This window comes from Monodon monoceros, unplaced genomic scaffold, assembly GCF_005190385.1.
Source record: "Monodon monoceros isolate NGI ecotype Baffin Bay Population unplaced genomic scaffold, NGI_Narwhal_1 Super_Scaffold_9, whole genome shotgun sequence".
NCBI classification, from domain to species: domain Eukaryota; kingdom Metazoa; phylum Chordata; class Mammalia; order Artiodactyla; family Monodontidae; genus Monodon; species Monodon monoceros.
Genome location: NW_021703786.1, coordinates 55485059 through 55509087, shown reverse-complemented (window position 1 = coordinate 55509087; position 24029 = coordinate 55485059). Strand labels below are relative to the sequence as shown.

General features: G+C 52.5%; 2 protein-coding genes and 1 non-coding gene across 4 annotated transcripts in view; 2 read left to right on the top strand and 1 right to left on the bottom strand.

Annotated features, from left to right (window-relative positions):
* MYO1D (myosin ID) overlaps positions 1–17450 on the top strand; it is a 344440-nt gene extending 326990 nt beyond the window's left edge. For both annotated transcript variants that reach the window (XM_029211074.1, XM_029211073.1), the window contains exon 22: positions 16246–17450. In XM_029211074.1, the coding sequence (XP_029066907.1) occupies positions 16246–16402 (157 nt within the window). In that variant the 3' untranslated portion in view covers positions 16403–17450. The remainder of the gene's footprint in view (positions 1–16245) is intronic.
* Positions 1170–1242, top strand: TRNAR-UCU. Its single transcript has one exon. It is a non-coding gene; the product is annotated as a tRNA-Arg (tRNA).
* Positions 17451–22331: 4881 nt separating the features above from the next.
* CDK5R1 (cyclin dependent kinase 5 regulatory subunit 1) overlaps positions 22332–24029 on the bottom strand; it is a 2424-nt gene continuing 726 nt past the window's right edge. Inside the window, exon 2 of the mRNA XM_029212732.1 lies at positions 22332–23459. Coding sequence (XP_029068565.1) covers positions 22397–23320 — 924 coding nt within the window. The 5' untranslated portion in view covers positions 23321–23459 and the 3' untranslated portion in view covers positions 22332–22396. The remainder of the gene's footprint in view (positions 23460–24029) is intronic.

The following is a 24029-nucleotide window of genomic DNA, read 5'->3' as shown; positions in this document are numbered from 1 at the left end:
CGGTACGCGGGCCTCTCACTGTTGTGGCCTCTCCCGTTGCCGAGCACCAGGCTCCGGACGCGCAGGCTCAGCGGCCATGGCTCACGGGCCCAGCCGCTCCGCAGCATGTGGGATCTTCCCGGACCGGGGCACGAACCCGCGTCCCCCGCATCGGCAGGCGGACTCTTAACCACTGCGCCACCAGGGAAGCCCTATTTTGTCCTTTAACTCTCACCAAAACCCTTTGGAAAAGCATTACCACTGTTTATTATCCCAGTTCAGGAAACCAAGCTTCAAAGGGTAAGTGATCACCCAGAGCCATACCGCTGGATTCACACCCTAGACTGGCTGATTCCAAAGGCCTCTTCTCTCCACCAGGCCCCATTGTCTCCTGTCTCGATTAAGCAACATTCCTAGAAACACACCCCAGAACCTGGGAGTCCCAGTCCCCGTCTCCTCCCTGCTGCTGCTGCCAGCCACAGTGTCTGACTCCCGGGTGTGTTATAGCCAGAGTTCCAAAGGACTGGTTAGTATCCGCGAGAAAGCACTTTTCCCAGGCTCAGCAAGCAGCTGGATGTGCAAACCACCCCTACATGGGAACTTGAACTAACTGTTCAGTAAACCATAATGTGCTGATTGTTGGTGGACAGTGACCAGTTTCCGGTTTCCTACAGGTCACCACAATTCTAGAGAATGTGACCTTTTATTTGCAGAGCAAGAATTAGGCCTTTCTTTTCCTCCCCAGCCCCCCACCTTTATAATTTGCACTATTGCTCCTAGGAATACTGCTTTTAAAGTTTGGACATTTTCAGATAAAAATTGCTGGCAAGAATGGTGGGAAAAGTATCAACAAGTAGACCATTGATGGGCTTCCCCGGTGGTGCAGTGGCTAAGAATCCGCCTGCCAATGCAGGGGACACGGGTTCGAGCCCTGGTCTGGGAAGATCCCACATGCCGCGGAGCAACTAAGCCCGTGTGCCACAACTACTGAGCCTGCGCTCGAGAGCCCGTGAGCCACAACTGCTGAGCCCGCGTGCCACAACTACTGAAGCCCGTGCGCCCTAGAGCCCGTGCTCTGCAACAACAGAAGCCACCGCGATGAGAAGCCCGCACGCAGCAACGAAGACCCAAGGCAGCCAAAAATAAATAAATAAATAAATTTATACATTATAAAAAAGGCCATTGAGACTTCCCTGGTGGTCTAGTGGTTAAGACTCTGCGCTTCTACTGCAGGGGGCTCAGGTTCAAACCCTGCTCAGGGAACTAAGATCCCACATGCCGTGGGGCGTGGCCAAAAAAAGAAAAAAGAAGAAGACCATTGAATAAAAAGCGAGAAACGTTAAGGAGTTTAGGGTGCATGAGAATGGTACTCGGGCTGCTCACTTGCCATTTTAACACTGAATTGTCAAATTGGAGGCTTATTTGCTTAATATAGCACGGAATCAGGATAATATTGTAAATACTTACTTTATAGCAGAATTTGCTTACAAAATAGGTTTGGGAAACAATTTTGATATATGATCTCCCCACTGGATCACACAGTCCTTTAAGGGAGGGAGAACAATGAGGTATATGTTCCCCAGTGAGTCCTCATAACATGTAGCGAAACCCTTTGGATCATTTCCAGAGGAAGTGAAACTCAACATTGTCCAAAACCAAACTCACTCTCTGTTTCCTTCTCCATCACCCACGCTGACAACCTAGAGATGTGGAAGACTCTACCTTTTACCATCATCTACATTCAGTGGTCACCAAATTCTTGCTCTGAAGCCTCTCTCAAACCTGACCTGTGTCTGCCCTGTTAACAACCACAGCCCTTTCTTCCCTGATTTAGTTTCCTACCTGGTCTGTCTGCTTTTAAATGCCCCCATCAGTCTATCCTCCACACCACCTGTTTCCTATCAATTTCATGTATTCGCTCGTTTATTAAATAAGCACCTACTTTATGCCAGACACTCTTAGGCACAGCGATAAGGAGGAGGTCCCATTCCCGTGGAGCTTCCCTTTAGGAAGGGGGTGGGAGCCATAGGAAGACAGACAGTGAACAAGCCAAGGATCAAATAGGTCAGTTTCAGATAGCGGTAAGTGCACGGATAAAAACAAAGTATTATCTCTCTTCTCCACTCAAGGATCCTTAAGGGAGTCCCCATTGCCTGCAGAGTTAAGCCTAAACTCCTCGCCTGTTATCTACCCCAGCCTCTCTCCCACCACAGTCTCCAGACACAGTTGCATCCTGAACTACAGCCCCACGCTTGCCGTTCCCTGCACGTTCTCTAAATTTCACTTTTAGGCTTCAACAAGGTCATCTCTGTTCGTCCAAGTCCTCTTCACCCTCCAGGGGGCAGTTCGTCACCTCCTGTTCTTGGGATTTGGAGATCTGGGCTGGGGAGACCCAGGTAGGCTGCAGGGAGGAAGGGCAACTAGAGCTTGAGGGACGTCGCTGGAGGGAGGAGAGATGCCGGCCAAGCCGGGCGAGGCCGCTAGGCTGAGGGTGTGCCTGTTCCCCGGGGATTCAGCACCCTGCCCCGCGGCTCTGGCTTCCTCCACGTGGGTGGGGAGCAGCGTGAGGAAGAGAGATCAGGTCACATTCTGGACCGGGGTGCTGAGAGCCCAGTTTATTCCCATGATGCATCTGCATTTCAAAGCCTCAAGCTCCATGGCCCAAGAGGCTCCACCCAGCAGCAAGCAGGCAGAATCCTTCACTCCCCCCACCCTGTGCTTCCTGAGCGCACCCTGCAGCCCTTTAATGGTGCCAACTTTCACGCCTTACATAGTAGCTATTTGTCAGCAAGTCGGCCTCCCACCCCAGACTCTGAGCTTCTTGAGAACGGAGGCTGTTTTATTATTTATCTTCTATCCCAGAGCCTTAGACTCAGATATTTGATGTAGGACATGTTTCAAGATAAATGCCGAGGAATTCCTGAGCTCATGGCAAGACTTCTCCTTAGTTCCCAACCCTGTTCAAAAGTGCCATCATTAATCTTATTTAAGCATTCTTTGATGACTCTCTTTTTAGTACATATGTCCCCTGTGTGTGTGTAGCTGCAAACCGCCTGAAATGCCCAGTTCTCGGATGGCAGAGACTGGGGTCCTACAAACTCCCCTGTGCAGTGGGCCACAGCCCCACACACATAGAAGCTCAGATGCTTCTTGATGATGGTGAATAGAACAGGTAGATACAGGATGGTATTCCAACAAACCACTAAAAATCACCTGTTCAAAGGAAGATGTGGATCCTGGTCTGTGTTCAGTCCAGGCTTCTTTAGCACCTTCATTAATGATGTGAATAGAAAATAAACACCAATGTTCACAGACGGAGCTAACTTTGGAGGTACTGTTAACAGAAGTATCAGGACAGGAGGAGCAGAAATGTAAGCAGGAAACAGCCAAGATGGAAAAAAAGAAGAAGAAGAAAAAAAAGCTTAACACAGCAAAGAGAAAACAAAAATCTCTCGAACAGATATTTTTTGATAAAATAAAGCCCCAAAGACAATAGAGCAAATCACTGAGATGAGAAGTTGAAGGGAGACAGAGAAAGAAGGGAGAGGTGGGAAGAGAGAGGAGGTCATGGAGGGTGGCATGGACGCAGAGGACCTGAGCTCAGGCTCCAGAGCCGACACCCTCTTGTTGGAGGTGACGGGGCAGCGCCCTGAGGGGACACCACCCCCGCCCGTGATGCCGCTCTGTCCACAGCTGCCATCCCATTTGTTTTGTGGTAGAGGTTTGGTTTGGTGGTGTTTTGTTTTGTTGCTTCTGTTTTCTGTTCTTTCCTCATATCTGAGGGAGCGGTGGGTTTGTTCTTTTAGTTCAGTTTTGAAAGGTTTCATTACCCCCGGCATAAAGCATCAATTTGGACATTTTGGGAGGGACAGAGGAATGCAGCCTATAAAGAGTCCAGATTCCAAATATATAAAGCCAAGCGGAGCATCCTCACTGCACTGGTCTCTGATGTTGGTGGAAGGGAAACAAATCCAAGGGCCGAGCAGCAGTCACTGGGCCTCTCAGGATGGGCTCAGCCAGGCCACATCCAGCACACAGAGGCCAGGCCCGGGTCCGCCTTGCCAGGGGAGGGCCCCCGACGCACGAAGAATAGGAACCTTCTGGCTGACAAAACCAGAAGCCAGGAGCCTCCAGAGAGCTACAGGCATCCTCAGGGACTCCAGCTGGAAAGTCAAGATGCCAGTGTGCCGGGGAATAGTTTAAAAAAGTACCTGAATTCTCCAAGCACCAGGAGAGCACCCCTTCTTTGACAGCCTGGAATCAACCAGGCCTGGAAACACCAATGTAAAATGTCATAAATGCCCAGGAAGCGAACGACAAGTGGTGACAGTGGGGGTCATGGCTGTGGGTCAGGATGCCCCAACCTTAACACCGTGACAGCGGATTCCAAATGCTATTTCCTGACTCGTAAGCACCAAGTATTAAAGAATTGCACGCAGCAGAGGTATTGCCCCACGCTACAGCTAGACACGTCCGTCCATCTGAGGTCTAAATGCAGTGGGGCAAAAAAAAAAAAATAAACTTAAATAAATAAATAAATGGAAGGGGGCTTCAATGTGTCACTCAAGAAACAGACACCACTTTGCAGCTGTGCAGAACTCCTCGACCTTGCTAAGCTTCCGTGCCCTCATCTATGGCGTGGGCCTGACGACAGTGCCTCGTAAGGTGTCAGCAAGGATTAACTGAGGTGATGCATGTAAAATGTTTAATACGGCGCCCAGTGTGTGGAAAATTCTCCATAAGTGGGAGACGGTGATTGTCAAGCTCCCCTCCCCCAATCCAAGACCCCTTTTACAGCTACACAAGACGCGCTGCTAAGTAGCACCAGCCATAGCCAGCAGACGGCTAAGTGATCATGGGGCATATCTGTTCATATTACTCCGGGTATTACTGAGAAACATGCATGGGACCAGTGTCTACTCATCTCCATTCAACCTCAAAAGAAAAAAAAAAAAAATGACAACACGTTCATTGATGTAATTCCTGGAACTTCTTCAACCTTGCGTGTATGTTTCCAAAAATCCATGAGTCCAAACGTTTGTCATCCTACGAACATTTTTGTTTCCCTGAGAACTTCATTAGCAATGGGGCAGCAGCACCTAATATGTGAGAGTTTGGATTTACAAAGCAGGGTAATGATCCGCTTTGCAGAAGGGTTCTTTGGCTCCCGAAAAGCATCCCTGGAACAGTGAGCATCCCTAGTGCCTCTTCATCTGCCTTAATCACACTCCGTACCTCAACACACCCTTGCACAGAGCACAGTGCCAGGAAGGCACCTGCTCCCCAAAGCCCAGCCCCTGCTCACCGATGGCACCAACTCACTTCTCAACAACACTGCTTTGAAGATGCTTGACATTGCCCTCAGGTCTTCTGGTTAGTGTCCGATGTCGAAATGAGTCCCAACTGCTTTCTTAATTACGTCTCTAAAAAATTCATTCTTTCTGTGACAGTTATGGAACTCCTATTCCGTATCAGATGCTGGCCTAGGAGCTCTTGATCAGGGGATGAAAACTGCTCAGAAGCACTTAGTAAGTAGGGAGCTCAGCTAACGATTATATCTATGACTATTTTAGTGGCAGCGTGCACAGAGGTTATGACTTGGACTCCAGCCCGGGTGCCTGGGTTCAAATCCGGCTCCACTGTGTGACCTTGGCAGGTACTTAGCCTTGTTGGGCTTCACATCCTCTTCTGAAAATGGAACTTACTTCGTGCTGTCATGAGGATTTCATGAGTTGCTACTTGTAAAGCACTTTGCAAAAAAGCATACAAGGACTTCCCTGGTGGCGCAGTGGTTAAGAATCCGCCTGCCAATTCAGGGGACATGGGTTCGAGCCCTGGTCTAGGAAGATTCCCCCAAGCTGCAGAGCAACTAAGCCCGTGTGCCACAGATACTGAGCCTGCGCGCCACAACTACTGAAGCCCGTGTGCTGCAACTACTGAAGGCCACGTGGCCTAGAGCCCGTGCTCCGCAACAAGAGAAGCCACTGCACTGAGTAGCCCGTGCACAGCAACAAAGAGTAGCCCCTGCTCGCCACAACTAGAGAAAGCCGGTGTGCAGCAAGGAAGACCCAATGCAGCCAAAAATAAATAACTAAATAAATTTTTTTTAAAAAAGCATATAGTACTTATTGTTATTATATTCTCCTTTTATTTGACTTCTATTTGTACTGCATTATAGTCAGAGAACATAGTTTCAGTCAGATGCTAATTCTTAAGTATTTATTGAACCACCTTTTAGGGTCTGTTACCTATTCCAAGTGTACTTCAAAACAACGTGTGTTCTCTAATTGTTGGGCATAGTTGAGCGCACAAGCTTATTAACTGGGTTCAAATCTATGTTATTAATTGGCTTCAAGTCTATGTTCTTTTAATACCTGCAGATCTGTACGTTTTGGGGAGAAGTATATTAAGATGGTTGACTATTTGCAGACATGTCATTATATCTTTGCAGAGCTCACGCCATCGCACACACACGTTATTAACTTTCATTTTCTGGAGGGTATCTTCCTGGTGAACGACTCCTTAATAAAGGAGACAGTTATCTCACGAGTTCTTTTCCCCAGCCAGCTTTCTTGTGATTAACATTTGCCTTATGGATCTTGTTCCGTTCCCTTAACTTTTCTTTGTCATTAGGCTCTAGATGGGTCTCTTGCAAATAGTCTTATAGCTGCATTTCTCAGTTCAATCTGAGATCTCCCTTTTAACAGGGATTCACATCCGTGTCAGTTTGTGTTTTCTCGTCCTCATGTTTCTTTGCTCCTTTTCTTCCCCTTTCCTCCCTTCCATTAAGTGAAGCAGACTTTCTTCTCCCCCCCCCCCCCCCCCCCCCGCTTCCTTCTACTTCTCTGGAACGTGTACGCTGCCGTCTCACGGTCTCATTTACCGTCCATTGCCATCATTCCCCAGCTTGTCTGTGGAGCCTGAAGTTCATCGGCCCCCCTACCCTCCTCCCAGATGAGACAGGGACCTTGAAATGCTTCCCTGGGGTCGCACCCCGTCTCTCATGTTGTTCTTCTCCAAGATGTCGTTCAGCGTTGGTTTAACCCCCCCAAATAGCCATCTTCGTTGGTGCTGCGTTTACAGTGAACGCTTACTTAGATTGACCTGCACGTTTGCCTGCTTGTCTGCTCCCCGTGCGTCGCCCACACCACTCTTTTCCTCTGGATTCATTGTCTTTCCTGACAGACGACGGGTCCTTCTTCACCTGAGAGCTGAGCTTGCCCGACTTCCCCAGGTTCACCCTTGTTTTGTCTGAGAAAGTCTCCCTGTGGCACTCGCGCTCAGGTGATGGGTTGGGGGTAGAATTCTAGGTTGACGGTTATTTTCCTTAAACCCTTTGACGAGTCTGTGTTTTCATTTTCCCCCCTCATGTTTGATGAGAAAGCCTGTTATTCCTTTGCAAGCAATGTCTCTTCTCGCTCTGGGTGTTCTTCAGGTTTGCTCTGCCTTTGGTGACCTGCAGCGGATCTGCTTTTCAAGAGGTCAAGAAAGCTTGAGGTTTCCGTTTTTTACTGAAAAACCTTTGTGCGTGTGTATCTCCTCACGCCATGGTTCTGTGCCCTTCTGCCAGGCTGGGAGGCAGACTCCTGGTGGGCTTTCCTAGGCCGGGCAGCCTCATGCTGACCTCAGGCCTGGTGCCCTCGCAGTGGCCTGCACGTCCTGGACTTGGCATCCGCTGGCCTCCCATCCCCTCCTTCCTCCTGACTGCCAGAGTTTACCACCCCCCTTTCCTGCAACCTCCACTGGGGAGTTGTATTCACATCGGAGACACTTGTAAGCGGTCAGGAAAGCTTGTCAGCTCCGATCACAGCACAGCACCATTGCCTGCTCAGAGCTTCGAGAGAACTGGGGACACAGATGAACACCCAGCTCAGCCTGGGGGTGGGGGTGGGAGGCGGGCAGTTCTGGAAAGCTCCAGGGAATGACTGAAGAGGTTTCAGCAGGGGGACGACAGGATCTTTTTCGTGCCTCTGATCACACTGTGTAGGACACGTTTGAAGCAGGGTGCCGGGCGAAGCGAAGACAGAGGAACGGGTTAGGAGGCTACGTTTGGAACCAGGAAAAAGGGGCTGAGGTTCTGGGCAGTGATGGTGGTAGCGGAGAGAGAATGAGAAGGTGAAATGAATAGAACTTGGTACCCTGACCTGGGCAGAGGAGGGATCCAGGCCGATCCAGGCTTTCTGTCTCCGTGATGGGTAGATGGTGCCACCTCTCCCCGGGACAGGCTTGACAGGAGGAGGGAAGCAGTTCGGGGAAAGGGCCAAGAGGATGAGCTCAGTGTTGGACATAGGAAGACTCAGCCGTCTGTGGCACATTCAGGGGATTTGTCGGGTCGGTGGCTGCACATATGTGCTTGGACCTCTTGCTGGGACAGGGGACACTGGGTAATTGTCTGTCATTGAAACCACAGCATGGGTGACACACTGTAGGAGAATGTACAAAATGAAAAGGACTAAAGGTAAAACAATATTTAGGGAGTGAGGAAACAGAAACATACTCCTGCAGGATTCCTGCTGCTTCTTGAGGTCTGACATGGCCCCTTCTGGAAGCCTACACCAGCCACCCACGCTTAGGTGGCCCCTGTGCGTATCTCGGTGTTTGTTAAACTTTGCCCATCCTCTCAGTGTTGACGGGTGCCTTGAGGTCGGGGCCTGCATCCCACCCATTTTGTGTTCACTCTCTCTGGACGAAGCCCACCTCATCGTGGGCGCTCGGTAAATACCCGCCAAGAGAAGGAGAGCGGGTGGGGGAGAGATGGGTGATGGGGGCCCAAGAGAAGAAAGCCCTGGGGGAAGGGGGTCCCTGACCGGAGGGCCAGGAGGGTTGGGGGATGGGCGGGGGTTCCGCCCACTGGGCCAGGAGCCTGCACCGGGGGCCTCGGCGACGAACGTGCTGCCTGCCTAGAACCATATAGTGACTGGAGTTTTATTTTCTAAATAAAAGTGGTGTCACCCCCATCCCTCACCAGCTACAAACCCAGAGAGGACTCAGTAGGTTGGGGATGCAACGCGCCCCCCTCTCAGGACTGCTGGCCTCTTAGACTCGCTCTAGAAGTGACTGTGGTCGAAGTGTCCATTCGACCCTGACAAAAACAGAAGTAGCCCTTCCTAAAGCAGGATTTTGAAAGAGCTGCCCTCTGTGATTTGACATGAACAGAGGGACTTCCTTCTGGAAGGAAGCGAAACACACGGGTCACAGCTGCAGACATGGGCGGGCCACTGTCCTCAGGGAGAGCTGGAGACCCTGCCCTTGTGTCCCGGCGGCGTCCAGGTGGAGGGCCACCTGTCCTGATGACGCTGGGGTTTATCGTGAAACACTCACTCCGCGTATCACCCCTGGGAAAAGCATCTGTTTACGACCTGCCTGTGCTTGGTGCAAGGCAAGCTTCCCCACACACACATCCTGTGACCAAACACAGAGAATGCTGCGTTAGTGCCGAAGGCTCTGGAACTGCTGGCCACTCCCCCAGAGGATCCGTGCACCAGGCCGCTGCACTTCACCTCACTCCCATCCCGGTTCCCTTTCAAGTGTTAGAGCTCCAGTAGGAAATGCCACTGGAACGCCATGGAGAAAAGAGGGTGGGCTCAAGTCCCAGGCTGCCAGGGGTAAGAGTCTTCTGCTGACCAGGGGTCTGTACAGGAGGGGACATGTTCTGGGCTGCTTCAGCCCCTGGAGAGACTTGTGATGTCCCACCCTGTGCAGGACCTTTTCAATGCGCGGCTGCACCAGCACGCCCGCGGATCCGGTCTTTCATTGACCCACGGATTTCTCTGATGAGCAGAGGACTGGAGGAAACGGAGGCAAAGTAACTTGATCAAGGCCATTTGCCTGCAATGATAGCTTGGAGCAGATGAAACAAGATGAAAGTCCCCGAATTCCACAGTTTGCTGAGCCATTAAATCCTGTAACAGAAGATGGGGAGGAAAGCCCCTCCCCCTTGCAGCCAGCCAGCCTCCATCGCAGCTGTCACCCGCAGCTATAAAATCTCCTTTCTTTTCTTGAAAAAATAAGGAGGGTGCTCTGGTTTCGTAAAGATTTCCAGTGTGTGAAGCGCCAGCAGGAGATGTCACCGGACCCCCTGGAGTGCCCACTCCCTGTGTGTTGCTCGGGCCCTGCCACTGCTCTGTCTCCAAAATAGGCACAAGAAACCCCTCACTGGCCTTAAAACCATTTTGGTTTGAACTTAAAATGGGGAGAAAAAACATGGTTTGAGGGCAAGTCCTTATTTTTCCTTTAGATCAACCCATTTTAAAAAGATTATTGTGTGGACTTCCCTGGTGGTCCGGTGGTTAAGAATCCGCCTTCCAGTGCAGGGGACGTGGGTTTGATCCCTGGTCAGGGAACTAAGATCCCACATGCTGCGGGGCAACTATGCCTGCACGCTCTAGAGCCCGCGCACCACAATTAGAGAGAAGCCCTCACGCCGCAATGATAGATCCCACGTGCCGCAACTAAGACCCGACGCAGCCCAAAAAAAAAAAATTTTTTTTTAATGATTATAAAACACCCATAACTTAAAATTTACCATTAGTCACAGTTAGTACATTCACAGTGTTGTGCAACCGTCACCACTGTCTAGCTCCAGAGTATTTTCATCACCCCAAAAGGAAACACCCTGACTCCTCTGCTTTCTGTCTCTGTGGATTTGCCTATTCTGGACATCTCATACAAGTGGAATTACACACAGTATGTAGCTTTTTGTGTCTGACTTCTTTCACTTAGCATAATGTGTTCAAGGTTCATCCGTGTTGTAGCAGATATCATTACTTCATTCCTTTTTATGGCTGAATAATATTTCACTGGATGGATAGACCACATTTTGTCTGTCCCTTCATCAGTTGATAGATATTTGGGTTATTTCTACCTTTTCTTTTTTTTCTGAAGTATAGTTAATTTACAATGCTGTGTTAGTTTCAAGTGTACAGCAAAGTGATTCAGTTATATATGTTATTACATATTATGTATATTTATTATATATTATATATATTTATTATGTATCATATATTATTTTCCAGATTCTTTTCCATTATAGGTTATTACAAGATGTTGAGTATAGTTCTCTGTGCTATACAGTAGGTCCTTGTTGTTTACTTATTTTATATATAGTAGTGTGTATATGTTAATCCCAAACTCCTAATTTATCTGTCCCCCCATTCCTCTATACCCTTTGGGAACCATAAGTTCGTTTTCTATGTCTGTAAGTCTATTTCAGTGTTGTAACTAAGTTCATTTATATGATTTTTTTTAGATTCCACATCTAAGTGATATCACGTGATATTTGTCTTTCTCTGTCTGGCTTACCTCACTTAGTATGATAACCTCTAGGTCCATCCATGTTGCTGCAAATGGCATTATTTCATTCTCTTTATGGCCGAGTAGTACTCCGTCGTATATATGTACCACATCTCCTTTATCCATTCATCAGTCAGTGGACGTTTGGGTTGCTTCCATGTAAACAGAGCTGCAGTGAACACGGGGGTGCATGTATCTTTTTCAATTATGTTTTTCTCTGGATATATGCCCGGGAGTGGGATGATACTATAAAACTCCTAGAGGAAAACATAGGCAGAACACTCTTTAACATAAATCGTAGGAATATCTTTTTGGATCTGTCTCCTAGAGTAATAGAAATAAAAACAAAAATAAACAAATGGGGTCTAACTAAACTTAAAAGTTTTTGCACAGCAAAGGAAACCATAAACAAAATGAAAGAACCTACAGTATGGGAGAAAATATTTGCAAACGATGCTACCAACAAGGAATTAATCTCCGAAGTATACAAACAGCTCATGGAGCTTAAAAAAAAAAGGAAAGAAAGAAACAACCCCATCAAAAGATGGGCAGAAGACCTAAACAGACATTTCTCCGAAGAAGACATACAGGGGCTTCCCTGGCAGTGCAGTGGTTAAGAATCCGCCTGCCAATGCAGGGGACACTGGTTCTAGCCCTGGTCCGGGAAGTTCCCACATGCCGCGGAGCAGCTAAGCCCATGCACCACACTACTGAGCCTGTGCTCTAGAGCCTGCGAGCCACAACTGCTGAGCCCGCGTGCCACAACTACTGAGCCCACATGCTGTAACTACTGAAGTCCATGGGCCTAGAGCCCGTGCTCCGCAACAAGAGAAGCCACTGCAATGAGGAGCCCGCGCACCGCAACGAACTAGGCCCTGCTCGCTGCTACTAGAGAAAGCCCACATGCAGCAATGAAGATCCAGTGCAGACAAAAAATAAATAAAATTAAATAATTTTAAAAAGACATACAGATGGCCAAAAGGCACATGAAAAGATGTGCTAATTATTAGAGAAATGCAAATCAAACCTACAATGAGGTATCACCTCACACCAGTCAGAATGGCCATCTTCAAAAGGTCTACAAATAATGAATGGTAGAGAGGGTGTGGAGAAAAAGGAACCCTCCTACACTGTTGTTGGGAATGTAAATTGGTACAGCCACTATGGAGAACAGTATGGAGCTTCCTTTAAAAACTAAAAATAGAGCTACCATATGACCCTGCAATCCCATTCCTGGGCATATATTAGGAGTTTTATAGTATCCGGTCTTACATTTAGGTCTTTAATCTTTTTTTTTTTTTTTTTTTTTTTTTTTTTTTTGCGGTACACGGGCCTCTCACTGTTGTGGCCTCTCCCACTGCGGAGCACAGGCTCCAGACGCGCAGGCTCAGCGGCCATGGCTCACGGGCCCAGCCGCTCCGCAGCATGTGGGATCTTCCCGGACCGAGGCACGAACCCGTGTCCCCTGCATCGGCAGGCGGACTCTCAACCACTGCGCCACCAGGGAAGCCCCATGGTCTTCAATCCATTTTGAGTTTATTTTTGTATATGTTATTAGAGAATGTTCTAATTTCATTATTCTACATGTAGGCGTCCAGTTTTCCCAGCACCACTTACTGAAGAGACTGTATTTTCTCCATTGTGTATTCTAACCTCCTCTGTCATAGACTAAATTGACCATAAGTGTGTGGGTTTATTTCTGGGCTTTCTATCCTGTTCCATTGATCTATATTTCTTTTTGTGCCGGTACCATACTGTTTTGATTATTGTAGCTTTGTAGTATAGTCTGAAGTCAGGGAGCGTGATTCCTCCAGCTCTGTTCTTCTTTCTCAAGATTGCTTTGGTTATTCAGGGTTTTTTGTGTTTCCATACAAATTAAAAATTTTAAATTCTGTGAACTAGAACAAATGAAAAATGCCATTGGTAATTTGATAGGGATTGCATTGAGTCTGTAGATTGCCTTAGGTAGTACAGTCGTTTTAACAATATTGATTCTTCCAATCCAAGAACACAGTATATCTTTCCATTTGTTTGTGTGGCCTTCAGTTTCTTTCATCAGTGTCTTATAGTTTTCAGAGTACAGGTCTTTTGCCTCCTTAGGTGGGTTTATTCCTAGGTATTTTATTCTTTTTGATGTGATTGTAAATGGGTTTCCTTAATTTCTCTTTCTGATATTTCATTGTTAGTGTATAGAAATGCAACAGATTTCTGTATATTAATTTTGTACCCAGCAACTTCACTGAATTCATTGATGAGCTCTAGTAGTTTTCTGGTAGCATCTTTAGGATTTTCCGTGTTTAGTATCATGTCATCTGCAGTGAGTTTTACTTCTTTTCCAATTTGGGTTCCTATTATTTCTTTTTCTTCTCTAATTGCTGTGGCTAGGACTTCCAAAACTATGTTGAATAAAAGTGGTGAGAGTGGGCATCCTTGTCTTTCTTGTTCCTGATCTTGGAGGAAGTGCTTTCAGCTTTTCACTATTGAGTATGATGTTAGCTGTGAGTTTGTCATATATGGCCTTTTTTGTTTTTTTTTTTTTAATTTTTATTGGAGTATGGTTGCTTTACAATGTTGCATTAGCTTCCACTGCACAACAATATCAATCAGCCATACACATCCAGATATTCCCTCCCTTTTGGACTTCCTCCCATTTATATGGCCTTTATTAAGCTGAGGTATGTCCCCTCTATGCCCACTTTCTGAAGAGTTTTTATCATAAATGGGCATTGAATTTTATCAAAAGCTTTTTCTGCATTGTTGTAAATAATGCTGCTATAAACATCCCTGTACAAGTTTTTGTTTGAACACCTGTTTTCGCTTCTTTTGGGTATATATCCAGGAGTGGAATTGCTGGGTCGTGTGGTAATTCTGTGTTTGACTTATTGAGAAAGCAAACTCAATCCACGTTGTCTTACTTTGTCGTCTGCTGATGGCAGTGTGGACGGCACCAGCCGGGGGCTGCTTAGCTGCCTAGCTCTTCAGGCCAAAAAGCCAGTTCTTCTTCCTGCCCTCAACACATGGAACCACTCACCCCCCTCTCTTCTGTCCAGATCCCACAGCAGCCCCACGGAGACAGGCAGGGAATCAGGGCAGGGCCACTCAGGGCTGCGGTGCTGGGGCTCTGCTTGCTCCAGGCCAGCAAGAGGGCCAGGATGAGGGTCGAAGGACCCCTCACCCAGATCACGGGCTGTGCATCTATCCCCAGGGCAGCCTGGCTCCCGCAGGAATGGAGAAGTGCCCGAGTCACTGCCTCCAATGGGCTCTGCTATTTTTATGTCCAAGTCTGGTTAAAAATAGCCGTCCTAAGCCAAGGTTTTAGCTGCAGCTGACAAGACATTAAGCATCAGATACCTAATGCCCACGGGTCTCTTCCTGTGTTCATTTTCTGTTTCTACAAGATGTTTAACAAGAAAGGGGGCTTCCCTGGTGGCGCAGTGGTTGAGAATCCGCCTGCCAATGCTGGGGACACGGGTTCGAGCCCTGGCCCGGGAGGATCCCACATGCCACAGAGCAACTAAGCCCATGCACCACAACTACTGAGCCTTTGCTCTAGACCCCGTGTGCCACAACTACGGAAGCCCGCATGCCTAAAGCCTGTGCTCCGTAACAAGAGAAGCCACCGCAATGAGAAGCCCGCACACCGCAACGAAGAGTAGCCCCCGCTCGCCGCAACTAGAGGAAGCCAGGGCACAGCAATGAAGACCCAATGCAGCCAAAAATAATTTTTTAAAAAAAGAAAGCAGGTAGGAAACAGCCATGAGGAAAGCCCCTAACAACATCTCCATCCCTGCCCCCCTGGGCGCTCCAACAAAGCCCAGACCAGTGTTCTGGGCACTCAGAGGCCAAGAGCGCCACTGCCCGCGGGCCCCCTTCCTGCGGAAAGTGAGTCTGAGTGATGGTGCCGCCCAGACCAGCCGGTGCCTGGGCAGTGCCTCCCTGTCCCCTGGGCCAGGCGGGCGGAAGCACAGTTGTGCCGACCTCCCCTGCCGTCAGACCCTTGGCATCCCGTCCAACGCCGAGAGCAACAGCCACCCAGGGAGCCTGGCCCGCCCGCCCCCAGCGCCGCCCTGGGGAAATGAAGGCGTTCAGAGCACAGGGAGCAGGGCCTTCTCCTCTCACCTCCCAGCGCGGAGAGCGCCGATGAGGCCCTAGGCGCAGCGCGGGACTGTGCCGGCCGCTGAGTCTCCCAGCTCTTCCATCTGCGGCATCTGAAGTGCGTTCAGTGCCCAGCCAGGCGCCTGAGGACGGGCGCTGCTCCTCCCCAGCAGGTGCGCAGCCACCCCGCGGGCACTGGGCACTCCGGGCCCTCCGACTGCTCAGCAGGTGGGAAGAAGCCCCGCTGGGCCAGCAGGGCCACATGGCTCCTGGGCAGGGGAACGCGCTCCTGCCCCGCACGCTGCCAGCCACACAGGTAGAAGCACCGCTGACCCTCCCTCCCACTTCCCGGCCTCCAGGAAGCTGACGTCCAACAGGTTCTAACAGCGGGACCCGCGACAGGCAGGGCCGAGCCGGGACTCACAGAAGACATTTCTCTCATCGTCGTCGTAGTCAGGTACCATGTGCGGGGAAGAGTCTCCACTTACCACTGGACGCAGCGCCCCCAGGGCTCCGTGTTGCCACCAGAGAGAACTGACAAACAGTCATCAGAGCCCCGTGCTGTGACATCCCCCTGCTGACATCTAAAGCCCAGCGACTGGTCCTCAGCCTCAGGCCAGAGGGCGGTGGCCGTGCCGCACTGCGGCTCCCTGCCCTGTACTGCCCCACAAGCAGGTTCTCAGGAGCCCGGCAGCGCCTGAACCTCGGGCCCTGGCTCCCCCAGGGCTTTGGTTCGGGACCGCAGCCCAGCACCATCTCTCCCGGCCTCATCCTCTCTGTGCCCTGGCCTGGAAACACCTGTGAGGCCCAGGGGCTGCCGGAGAGACTCCCCCACCTGGGCCCCCTGCTAACCGCCTGTCTTCTTTTCGGTCCTTCCAGTGAGAAGCGCCACCTTCAAGTCAACGTCACCAACCCTGTGCAATGCAGCCTGCACGGGAAGAAGTGCACCGTCTCCGTGGAGACACGGCTCAACCAGCCGCAGCCCGACTTCACCAAGAACCGCTCGGGCTTCATCCTCAGCGTGCCGGGCAACTGATGCGCAGGGAGGTGGGGCCGCCCGAAGCCCGCCCGCTAGGCTCCACGCTGGGAGGGGCCCCCGCCTCCCCTGCGGCCCCTCCCCGAGGCCCACCCCCTGCTTTCTGCCTTTGGCCTCCGTCTTCCTCGGTCCCAACTGTCCGCAGACCCCTCAGCAAACCAAAGACCCCATGTCCTGCCCAGCCCCTAGCCACCGCCCCACCCCACCCCCCACCCCCGACTACAGCTCCCCTGCAGTCAGAGAAGGCCGCCCGCTGCCAGGCCAGGTCAGCCTGCCTGACCCCGTGACCAGCAGCTGGCCCTGCAAGGCGAGGGCTTGGGGAGCCCGGATGCAGTTTCTAGCCAAAGCCATGCCCCCGGGTCGGGGGAGGTTTGGGGGAGATGAGCTGGGGAGGTAGCCCTGCTCTCTCCCTGGGCCCAGCTGCCCTCTCCCCAGGGTGATGGCAGCCCCATGCCCTGGCTCAGGGAGCTTCTCAGAGCTCCTCGTGGACCCCCTCCCCGCCAGCAGCCAGCCAAGACCACCAGGTGAGCAGGTTCACCTGTAGGGCCAGCCCCTCAGCCCAGGAGCCAAGGGCCGGCAGTCTGTCCTGCCCAGAGCCTGCCCCCAGCCCCGCGGCCACCTCCCCAGAGAGCGCAGCACAGGGGATGCTCCAGGGATCATCTTACTTAACCGCACAGCCTGGGCCGTGGTTGTCCTGCACTTACTTTTGCAGTTTGCTAATCAGATATCATGTCTGCTGTGCCCACACTCGTGTCAGGAACGCTAATTAATAAAATAGAATGGGGGGTGGGGAGCAGGGGAGCAATCCGGGGTTTGGAAGTTGCCCCTCCAAACACCCCTGCCTCACACTCACGTGGAGAACCAGGACTGGGGTGGGAGGGCCTGAGCCCCAGGAACTTGGGGAAGTGGAGCGACAGAAACAGTGCGGGGATCCTGGCACTGCAGGCCAGGCCAGGAGAGCCGCCGCCTTGCCAGTCCCTGCCCGGCAGAGAGCGCGTGTGCTCCAGATGCTTCCGGGACCACCCTCCTCTGAGGCTCAGCCGAGGAGGACGCCACACACCCCCTGGGCAGCCCGGGCCTCCCGGCCTGGAGCCTTAGAAAAAGGAAAGACTCAGGCACCCCGTGTGGTCAGGGGGCTGAGGGTGAGCCCACGCCCCAGGAGGAGCCGAGCAGGACGTCAGAGAGGGACGTGCTGACGTTTTCTCCGCTTTCTGCCACAGAGGCTCCCCCTGCCACCCCGACCCCACAAAGCATACCAGGTGCCACCTCCTGTGCCTGCCACGTCCCCCTGGCCGGCTCCCAGGTGGTCCCAGCAGCTTGGTCTCGCGCCTGCCCCACCCCTGCTTCCCAGGGCTCGAGCACATTCTCACCCCGTGCAGTGCACAGCAAAGAGTCCCGCCGGCATCCTGGCCTTGGAAACCCATTCATCCTCCAAGCCTGGTCAGCTGCCCGCACAGGACCCCGTTCAGCAGCGCCCATAGCTTTGCCAATCGCCTTGACACTATCGACCCATCTTAACTGGAACATCACCTCTCCTTTCCACTCGTTTCCCCAAACTTGTTGCTTTACTAGATACATGGAAATGTATGTTTTAGACACACCAAAAAGAACATGCCAAACGAGTGCCGTTCAGAGGCTGGAGAGGACGGGGGCTGGAGTCCTGCCCTCCCACCTTTTGGTGTCGCCTCTGGTCCCTGAGCCCTCAGCCGGAGCACCACCGCCGTCCACAAGCACTTTTTCATGATGTCCTACAGAAAGTCACAGTGTGTGGCAACTGAAGAAAGAATTTCGGGTGTGATCACAGCGCTGAGGGGAAGGCAGGAGGACACAGTGATTGTATGCGATGAAGTGTTTCTCTTGATTTAATTAAATGCAGTTTTATGGTTTGGTGCGTATATTCCTATTTTCCATTAAATTAACTTTATTTCTAAAGCATATTTTGATTTATCATCAAGAGCAATAAAGCATTAAATCTTACGTTTAAAGGTGTTCTGCTTTTTGAATTGAAAACTGTATCTACAGTTGTGAAATTTTGTCTTCTATAAACTGTTATCCCAGAGGATGGAAGGGAGCATTAAACACAAATCAGGTAAAAATGGAGGATAGTTTACGTGGGGCTGTTGATGAAAAGTATTCAATGGTGAGTGAGAAGCTGGGGGGAGGCGGAGCCAGGAGGCGGACAGGCAGTGGAATTAAATCCAAACACTTTCTCCCACCATTTTGAGGCCTGTGCACTAGACTTGAAGCTCATTGCTTTCACGTTTACTGAGATCGAAGCACGTATAAAGGCAAGGCTGGGATCTCCAGGGCTGCAGTTGGAGGAGAGGTCTGGGTGAGCCGTGGCTGGTCAGCCTCTCCCCGAGCCCTCAGGTTGGGGTCGGGGGGCTGCAGACAAGCAAGGCCCTGCGGGGAGATGGGGCATCCCCAGCACCCAAGGGCCCCGCAGCCAGAGGATGCTACCGGGTCCCCGGTTACTGGCGGGACGGAGCCCGCAGTGATGGCTTCTGACTCAGACAAAGGAGGTGCCCTGATCACAAGGCTGACAGCTTCCACGGTGCCACCTGAGCAGGTGCAACGCGTCCCACCCCCAGGCCCAGGGCAGCTCCAGCCAGCGGGGGACAGGGCCAAGGGGGTTGGGGGGGGACCAAGTCCAAAACGCCAGGTCCCAGCAGCTCAGGGTGGTGGCGTGAGTGGGCACAGACCGCTGGCAGTACAACCAGTAGGGGGCCCCACCCTTGCCACAATTAGGGGCTAGGGTGGCTGCTTATCTGGGAGCCCCGGGGTTGGAGTTCTCTCTTTCAGAAACCTGCACAGAGCTAGGCTGGTGGGGTTGAGCCACATGGACCCCTGCTGGCCTGGGAGCCTCTGGGCCGTGGACCACGAGCAGAGCCAGGCCCAGGACACCTGGAGCCGCAGCCTTAGTGCCAAGCCGGCTGCCCTGCAGGACCCGCTGAGCCAGACCTCGCCAGGCCATGCCTGGGCCCGACCCTCTGGCTGGAGGTCCCGGTCACCCAGCTCCGCCAAGCCAAGGGAGCCTTTGGAAAGCAACTCCTGAGAAACCAAAGTTGACTTAACCTGTGCTTCTTTCTTAATCACCTTAACATGAACGCGCTTGTTAAGGCCTCTCCCCTAACCCTCCCTCCTCCCATACTCCCCTCCCCCACAATGCAATCCAATTATGTTTTGAGCGCAGGAATCATTTATAAGAGGGGCCCCCAGCCTGCTCGTGAAGGATGTGCCCACAGAAAAGGTCTATGTAATGGATGGTCAGTGCATTTTATTTACTCAGCACAGTACAAAAATAAATAAAAATAAGGGAAGGGGAATTAAATTACAGCCAAACTGAGCTTCATGACCTTGTCAGATTATAAACCACACATACTTACAAACACGCTACGCATACATACAAAATGAGACAAATATAAATTAATATTAACAACACCCACAGTTTGGTCAAAGAATAGCTACAGAAGAAATTGCACTAAAAAACCAACATACATCGCACGTGTGTAATTAGCAGTTTCAAATATACAGCTATGAATAATTCCGAGTGAAAAAAAATGGCACATTTTCTTTTCATTGCAAGTTTAACAACGGCTGGAACAAAACTAAGTTCTAATAACTGCATGGAAAGAATATATCAACCCTTCAGGTTTACAAGAAAGAGAAAAACCAAATCCTGAACTATTATTCCTGTGACTTGTTCTGTGCACGGGTGTAATTTTCACAGCCATCTGTTCTAAGATTATTTTTCTTAAGACACAAAATGCTCCTGGTTTGCATGCACAATATCACTGTAAAAGCAACAATGAAAGAATAAAGGGTGTTTTTTTTGTAGGTTAGTTTTTTCCTTTTTTTTTTAATTGTTCTAAAAGTAGTCTTCATAGCAGCATGTCAAATGGGTTCATTGCTTGCACACTCAAGTATATCAGTTCCTCTACACAATACTGATGACCAGTGCAAGGGAGGGAGGAGACCCCACCAGGCTTCACATTGATGGAACTAGAGAGTTCTTTTCTTAGTCCCCAACCACTCCTGAAATTTGCACCGCCTCCGAAACTTAAAAAAATAAATATGGAGAGAAGGAAACGCACAGAACTGGAATCCTGCGGATGCACCTTCCCGCAGTTTCAGGCCCAGCGCAGCCCGCGGAGGAGCGACTACAGACCCGCGCCCCTGCTCTTGAGAGTCGGCACCCGGACCCCCCTCTCGTGTGCCGCCAGGGCCCGCTGCCCCCACGGGCCTCCTACCTCAGGTCACACATGGCAGCAGGATCTGCACAGACGGGCTGGGTGACAACTCCAGCAGAGAAGAGGCGCCGCGGCGAGGTCCGCGCCAGCAGCCGCGGGTTCCTTCCAGCCCCGCGGCAGGTTATCTGGCTGGCGGTCCTGAGAAAGGCTCAGCGTGGGCCGCGGGGCGCAGCTGCGGCCAATGCTCTCCGGCTCGGGCAGGCCCTCTTCCTCGGGAGCACCACGGGCCCGCAGGCTCAGCTCTGGGCCTATTAAATCCGGACCTCAATTTCACAGCTTTTTCTTTTTTCTGTGAATTTCAGTAGTGCTTCTGCTGAAATCGGCAGCCACCTGGAAGCTAATCCTATGTAAAACCGCCCCCTGCCTCCCCCCAGCCTCCCCTTCCAGCACCCCCTGGGGGACTGGGACTGGAAGAGAGAATTCTCTGTAGCATCTTCACATCAGTCTTTGTTCCCCAAAGCCGAAGGGACAGAGGAAGGCTTGCTCCCTTCTCTTGGTCCTCTCCCAAGCCCCAAGCCACCGATCTGGGAGAATTAGAAAGAAAATTGATTAAGTACACATCATGTGTTTTTACAGCCACCAACCAGGCTAAGGTGGAAACCAAAACCAGCAGCTGCAATTGATCAGCTGTAGAATCAGCAGGCAATCAGGAGTTCTGCTCCCGGCTTGTAATTGTCTCCAAGATCCAGCTGTCCCACTGGCCCTTTCGGGACAAGGCTTCACCTTCAGAAGAAACTGAACTGTTTGGGAACAGCTTTAAATCAACAGGGGTGAGGGCGGGGGTACATCATCACCACATCACCCTGATCCCTGACATCACCCCCCACCGCCCCGCAGCTCTGCAGGACAAATGTCACGTGCACCAGCAAGAGGCCTTAGCCCTTAGGTGGGCACCGGCTCAGTCCCAGGCATGGCAACCCCACCTGCCCAGAAGGCAGGCTGTTGACAATGGGCACCTGAAGCTGTCCTGGCCTTCACCACAGGGTGACTAAGCTGCATGATTCAAATGAAAAATTCACCCAGGAAAGGAGTTGTCCCCAGCTTCACCCCACCCCTTTAGAGCTGGGACCCAAAATGAAAGAACTTAATGAGTCAAACCAGCTTGTTAACCAACACTGCCAACACCGCTGGGAGCAGGGGGAGGGGGGCGAGTTCCACGTCTCCACAAAAGGAAAGCCCTTGTCCCTAAAAAAGAAAAAAGAGCAAACCGGGTCGTGCATGGTCAAACGACAGGACACAATCTTTGCACCAGGCCCGCTTCCCCTCAATTGAAGAGGCTGTCCCAGGGCCACGGGCATCTTGCCTCACAACCCCACATGCGGCTCAGTCAGGGTGGCTGGCTCCAGGAGCCTCTGGGAGAATGGAGGACCCAAAACGGGACCCGGAAAAGGGCCTCCAACCAGGAACTCTGGGCTGGCTGGCTGTGGGGAGCAGAGGGCAGCCTCCCCTGCCTTGGTCCCGCAAGAGCACAGGCGGCAGAGGCAGGTCAGTCCTTTGAATTCCCCAAAGTGAAAGGTCAGGAGCCAGGGTGTCTCTGAATACGTCTTCCGAATTTTGCACAAGGTTCGGGAGTTCAAAAGCATCCAGAGTTCTTGGCAGGGCTGAAGAAAACCCCAAGGAGAGAAGGTGGGAAGGGAGAGGCCCTTCGTGGCTTCGCTAGACACATACTGTACACAAAATCTGATTTAATAATAAATTTTTAAAAATGAATTGAATCCTTGAGCCGTGATGCAGGCTAGCAGGCTCACCGGTCCAGCCCTAGGAGGAGCCGCTTCTTGTCCTCCTGGCCACTCTCGTTCTTCAGGTCGGAGAACACCTGTGTGAAGTAGTGGGGGTCGGCGTTGATCTGCAGCATCTTGGAGCTCATGAGGTTGATGACGGAGAGGCAGCGGTCCCAAAAGGCCTCCTTGCAGCTCTCCACCAGGAAGGGCTTGAGCGGGTAGGAGATCTCATTGCCCATGTAGGAGTAGGAGAGGTACAAGCAGGTCAGCAGGACGGCCTGGAGCTCGTGGTCGGAGCCCACCTCAGAGGAGATGACATCCCGGCAGAGCATGTAAAGGAAGACCACGTTGGCGGGCGTGATGAAGCCCTGGTCCTGCCAGCCCTGCAGGAGCAGCGAGCGGTCCACGCTGCGCAGCCAGAGCACAGGGTCCGTGGGGGACAGGTGCTTCAGGCGGTAGCACCGGCGACAGAGAAACTCACCCAGGCAGCGCAGCAGCTCGCTGGTGGACGCCTGGACGATGACCCGTTTGGGCGTCCCTGCGGAGGTGACGGCAGGATGCGGGGCCTTCTTGACGGAGGAGGAGACCCCGGTCTGGGAGCCCGAGAGCTGGCTGGCAGGGGGTGCGGGCGGCTGCGCCGGTGGGGGCTGGGCGAACGTGGACAGGTTGGCGCACGACAGCGACTTCTTCAGGTTCTCATTGTTGAGGTGCGTGATGTTGTTCTGGTAGCTGCTGTTGGGCTGCACCTTCTTGGAGTTCTTCTTCTTGGCCGACACGGCCACGATCCTCTTCCAAGGCAGCACGGAGATGATAGAGTGCCGCTTCAGGTTCTTGTCCTTGGCGTTCTTGCTGTTCTGCACGGCCGTGTAGTGGCCCACTGTGGCCGCGCCATCCTCAAACAGCGTGGCCTTCCGGTAGCTGGGGGACAGGGACAGCACCGTGCCCATGGTGCCGCTGCGCGCCGGGCGGGTACCTGCGCCCCTGCGCGCCCAGCCTGCCGGCTGGAGGGACGAAACAGCTCACCGAGCCCGAGGCGGCCAGGGGGAGGCCGGGGCGCTCCCGGGGTCGCTTGCCGCCCCTTCGGATCTGTGTGGAAAACAAGATGGTTCTCAGAACCAGGCGGGGCTCGCGTCGCGCTCCTCCGCCCCGGCCTCGGCGGCCCCGCGGACCTGGCCCCGGACCCGCGCCCAGGCCTTCCCCGGCCGGCACGGCCCCGCCCGCGCCCCCGCGCCGCAACCCGGCCGCTCCACTGCGGCACCGGCACCCGCGCCCGCCAGGGTCCGGATGGCAGCGCGGGGGACCGGGAGCCGGCGGAGGTGGCCGGGGACCCCGCCTCGAAACCGCACGCGGCCGCGACCCCGGCCCGGCTCCCCGGAGACAGCGGACGGGCCGAGGCGCAGGCTTACCAAGCAGGTGGCTCCTGCGCTCTGCACCCTCCGCAATGCGCGCCGCGGCTCGACGCCGCGGTCCCGGCGCTCGGCGGGGCTCGGCGGGGCTCGCGCTCGGCGGCGGTGGCGGCGGCGGCGGCTACGGAGCTTCTGTCCAAGGTTCTGCTGGCGCTGCGGCCCCGCCCCCCGCTCGGCCGCCTTCGCCGCCGCCGCGCCCGCGCCCGCCCCGGCGCGCACCTCAGCGCCCGAGAGGGAGGCCGCTGAGGTG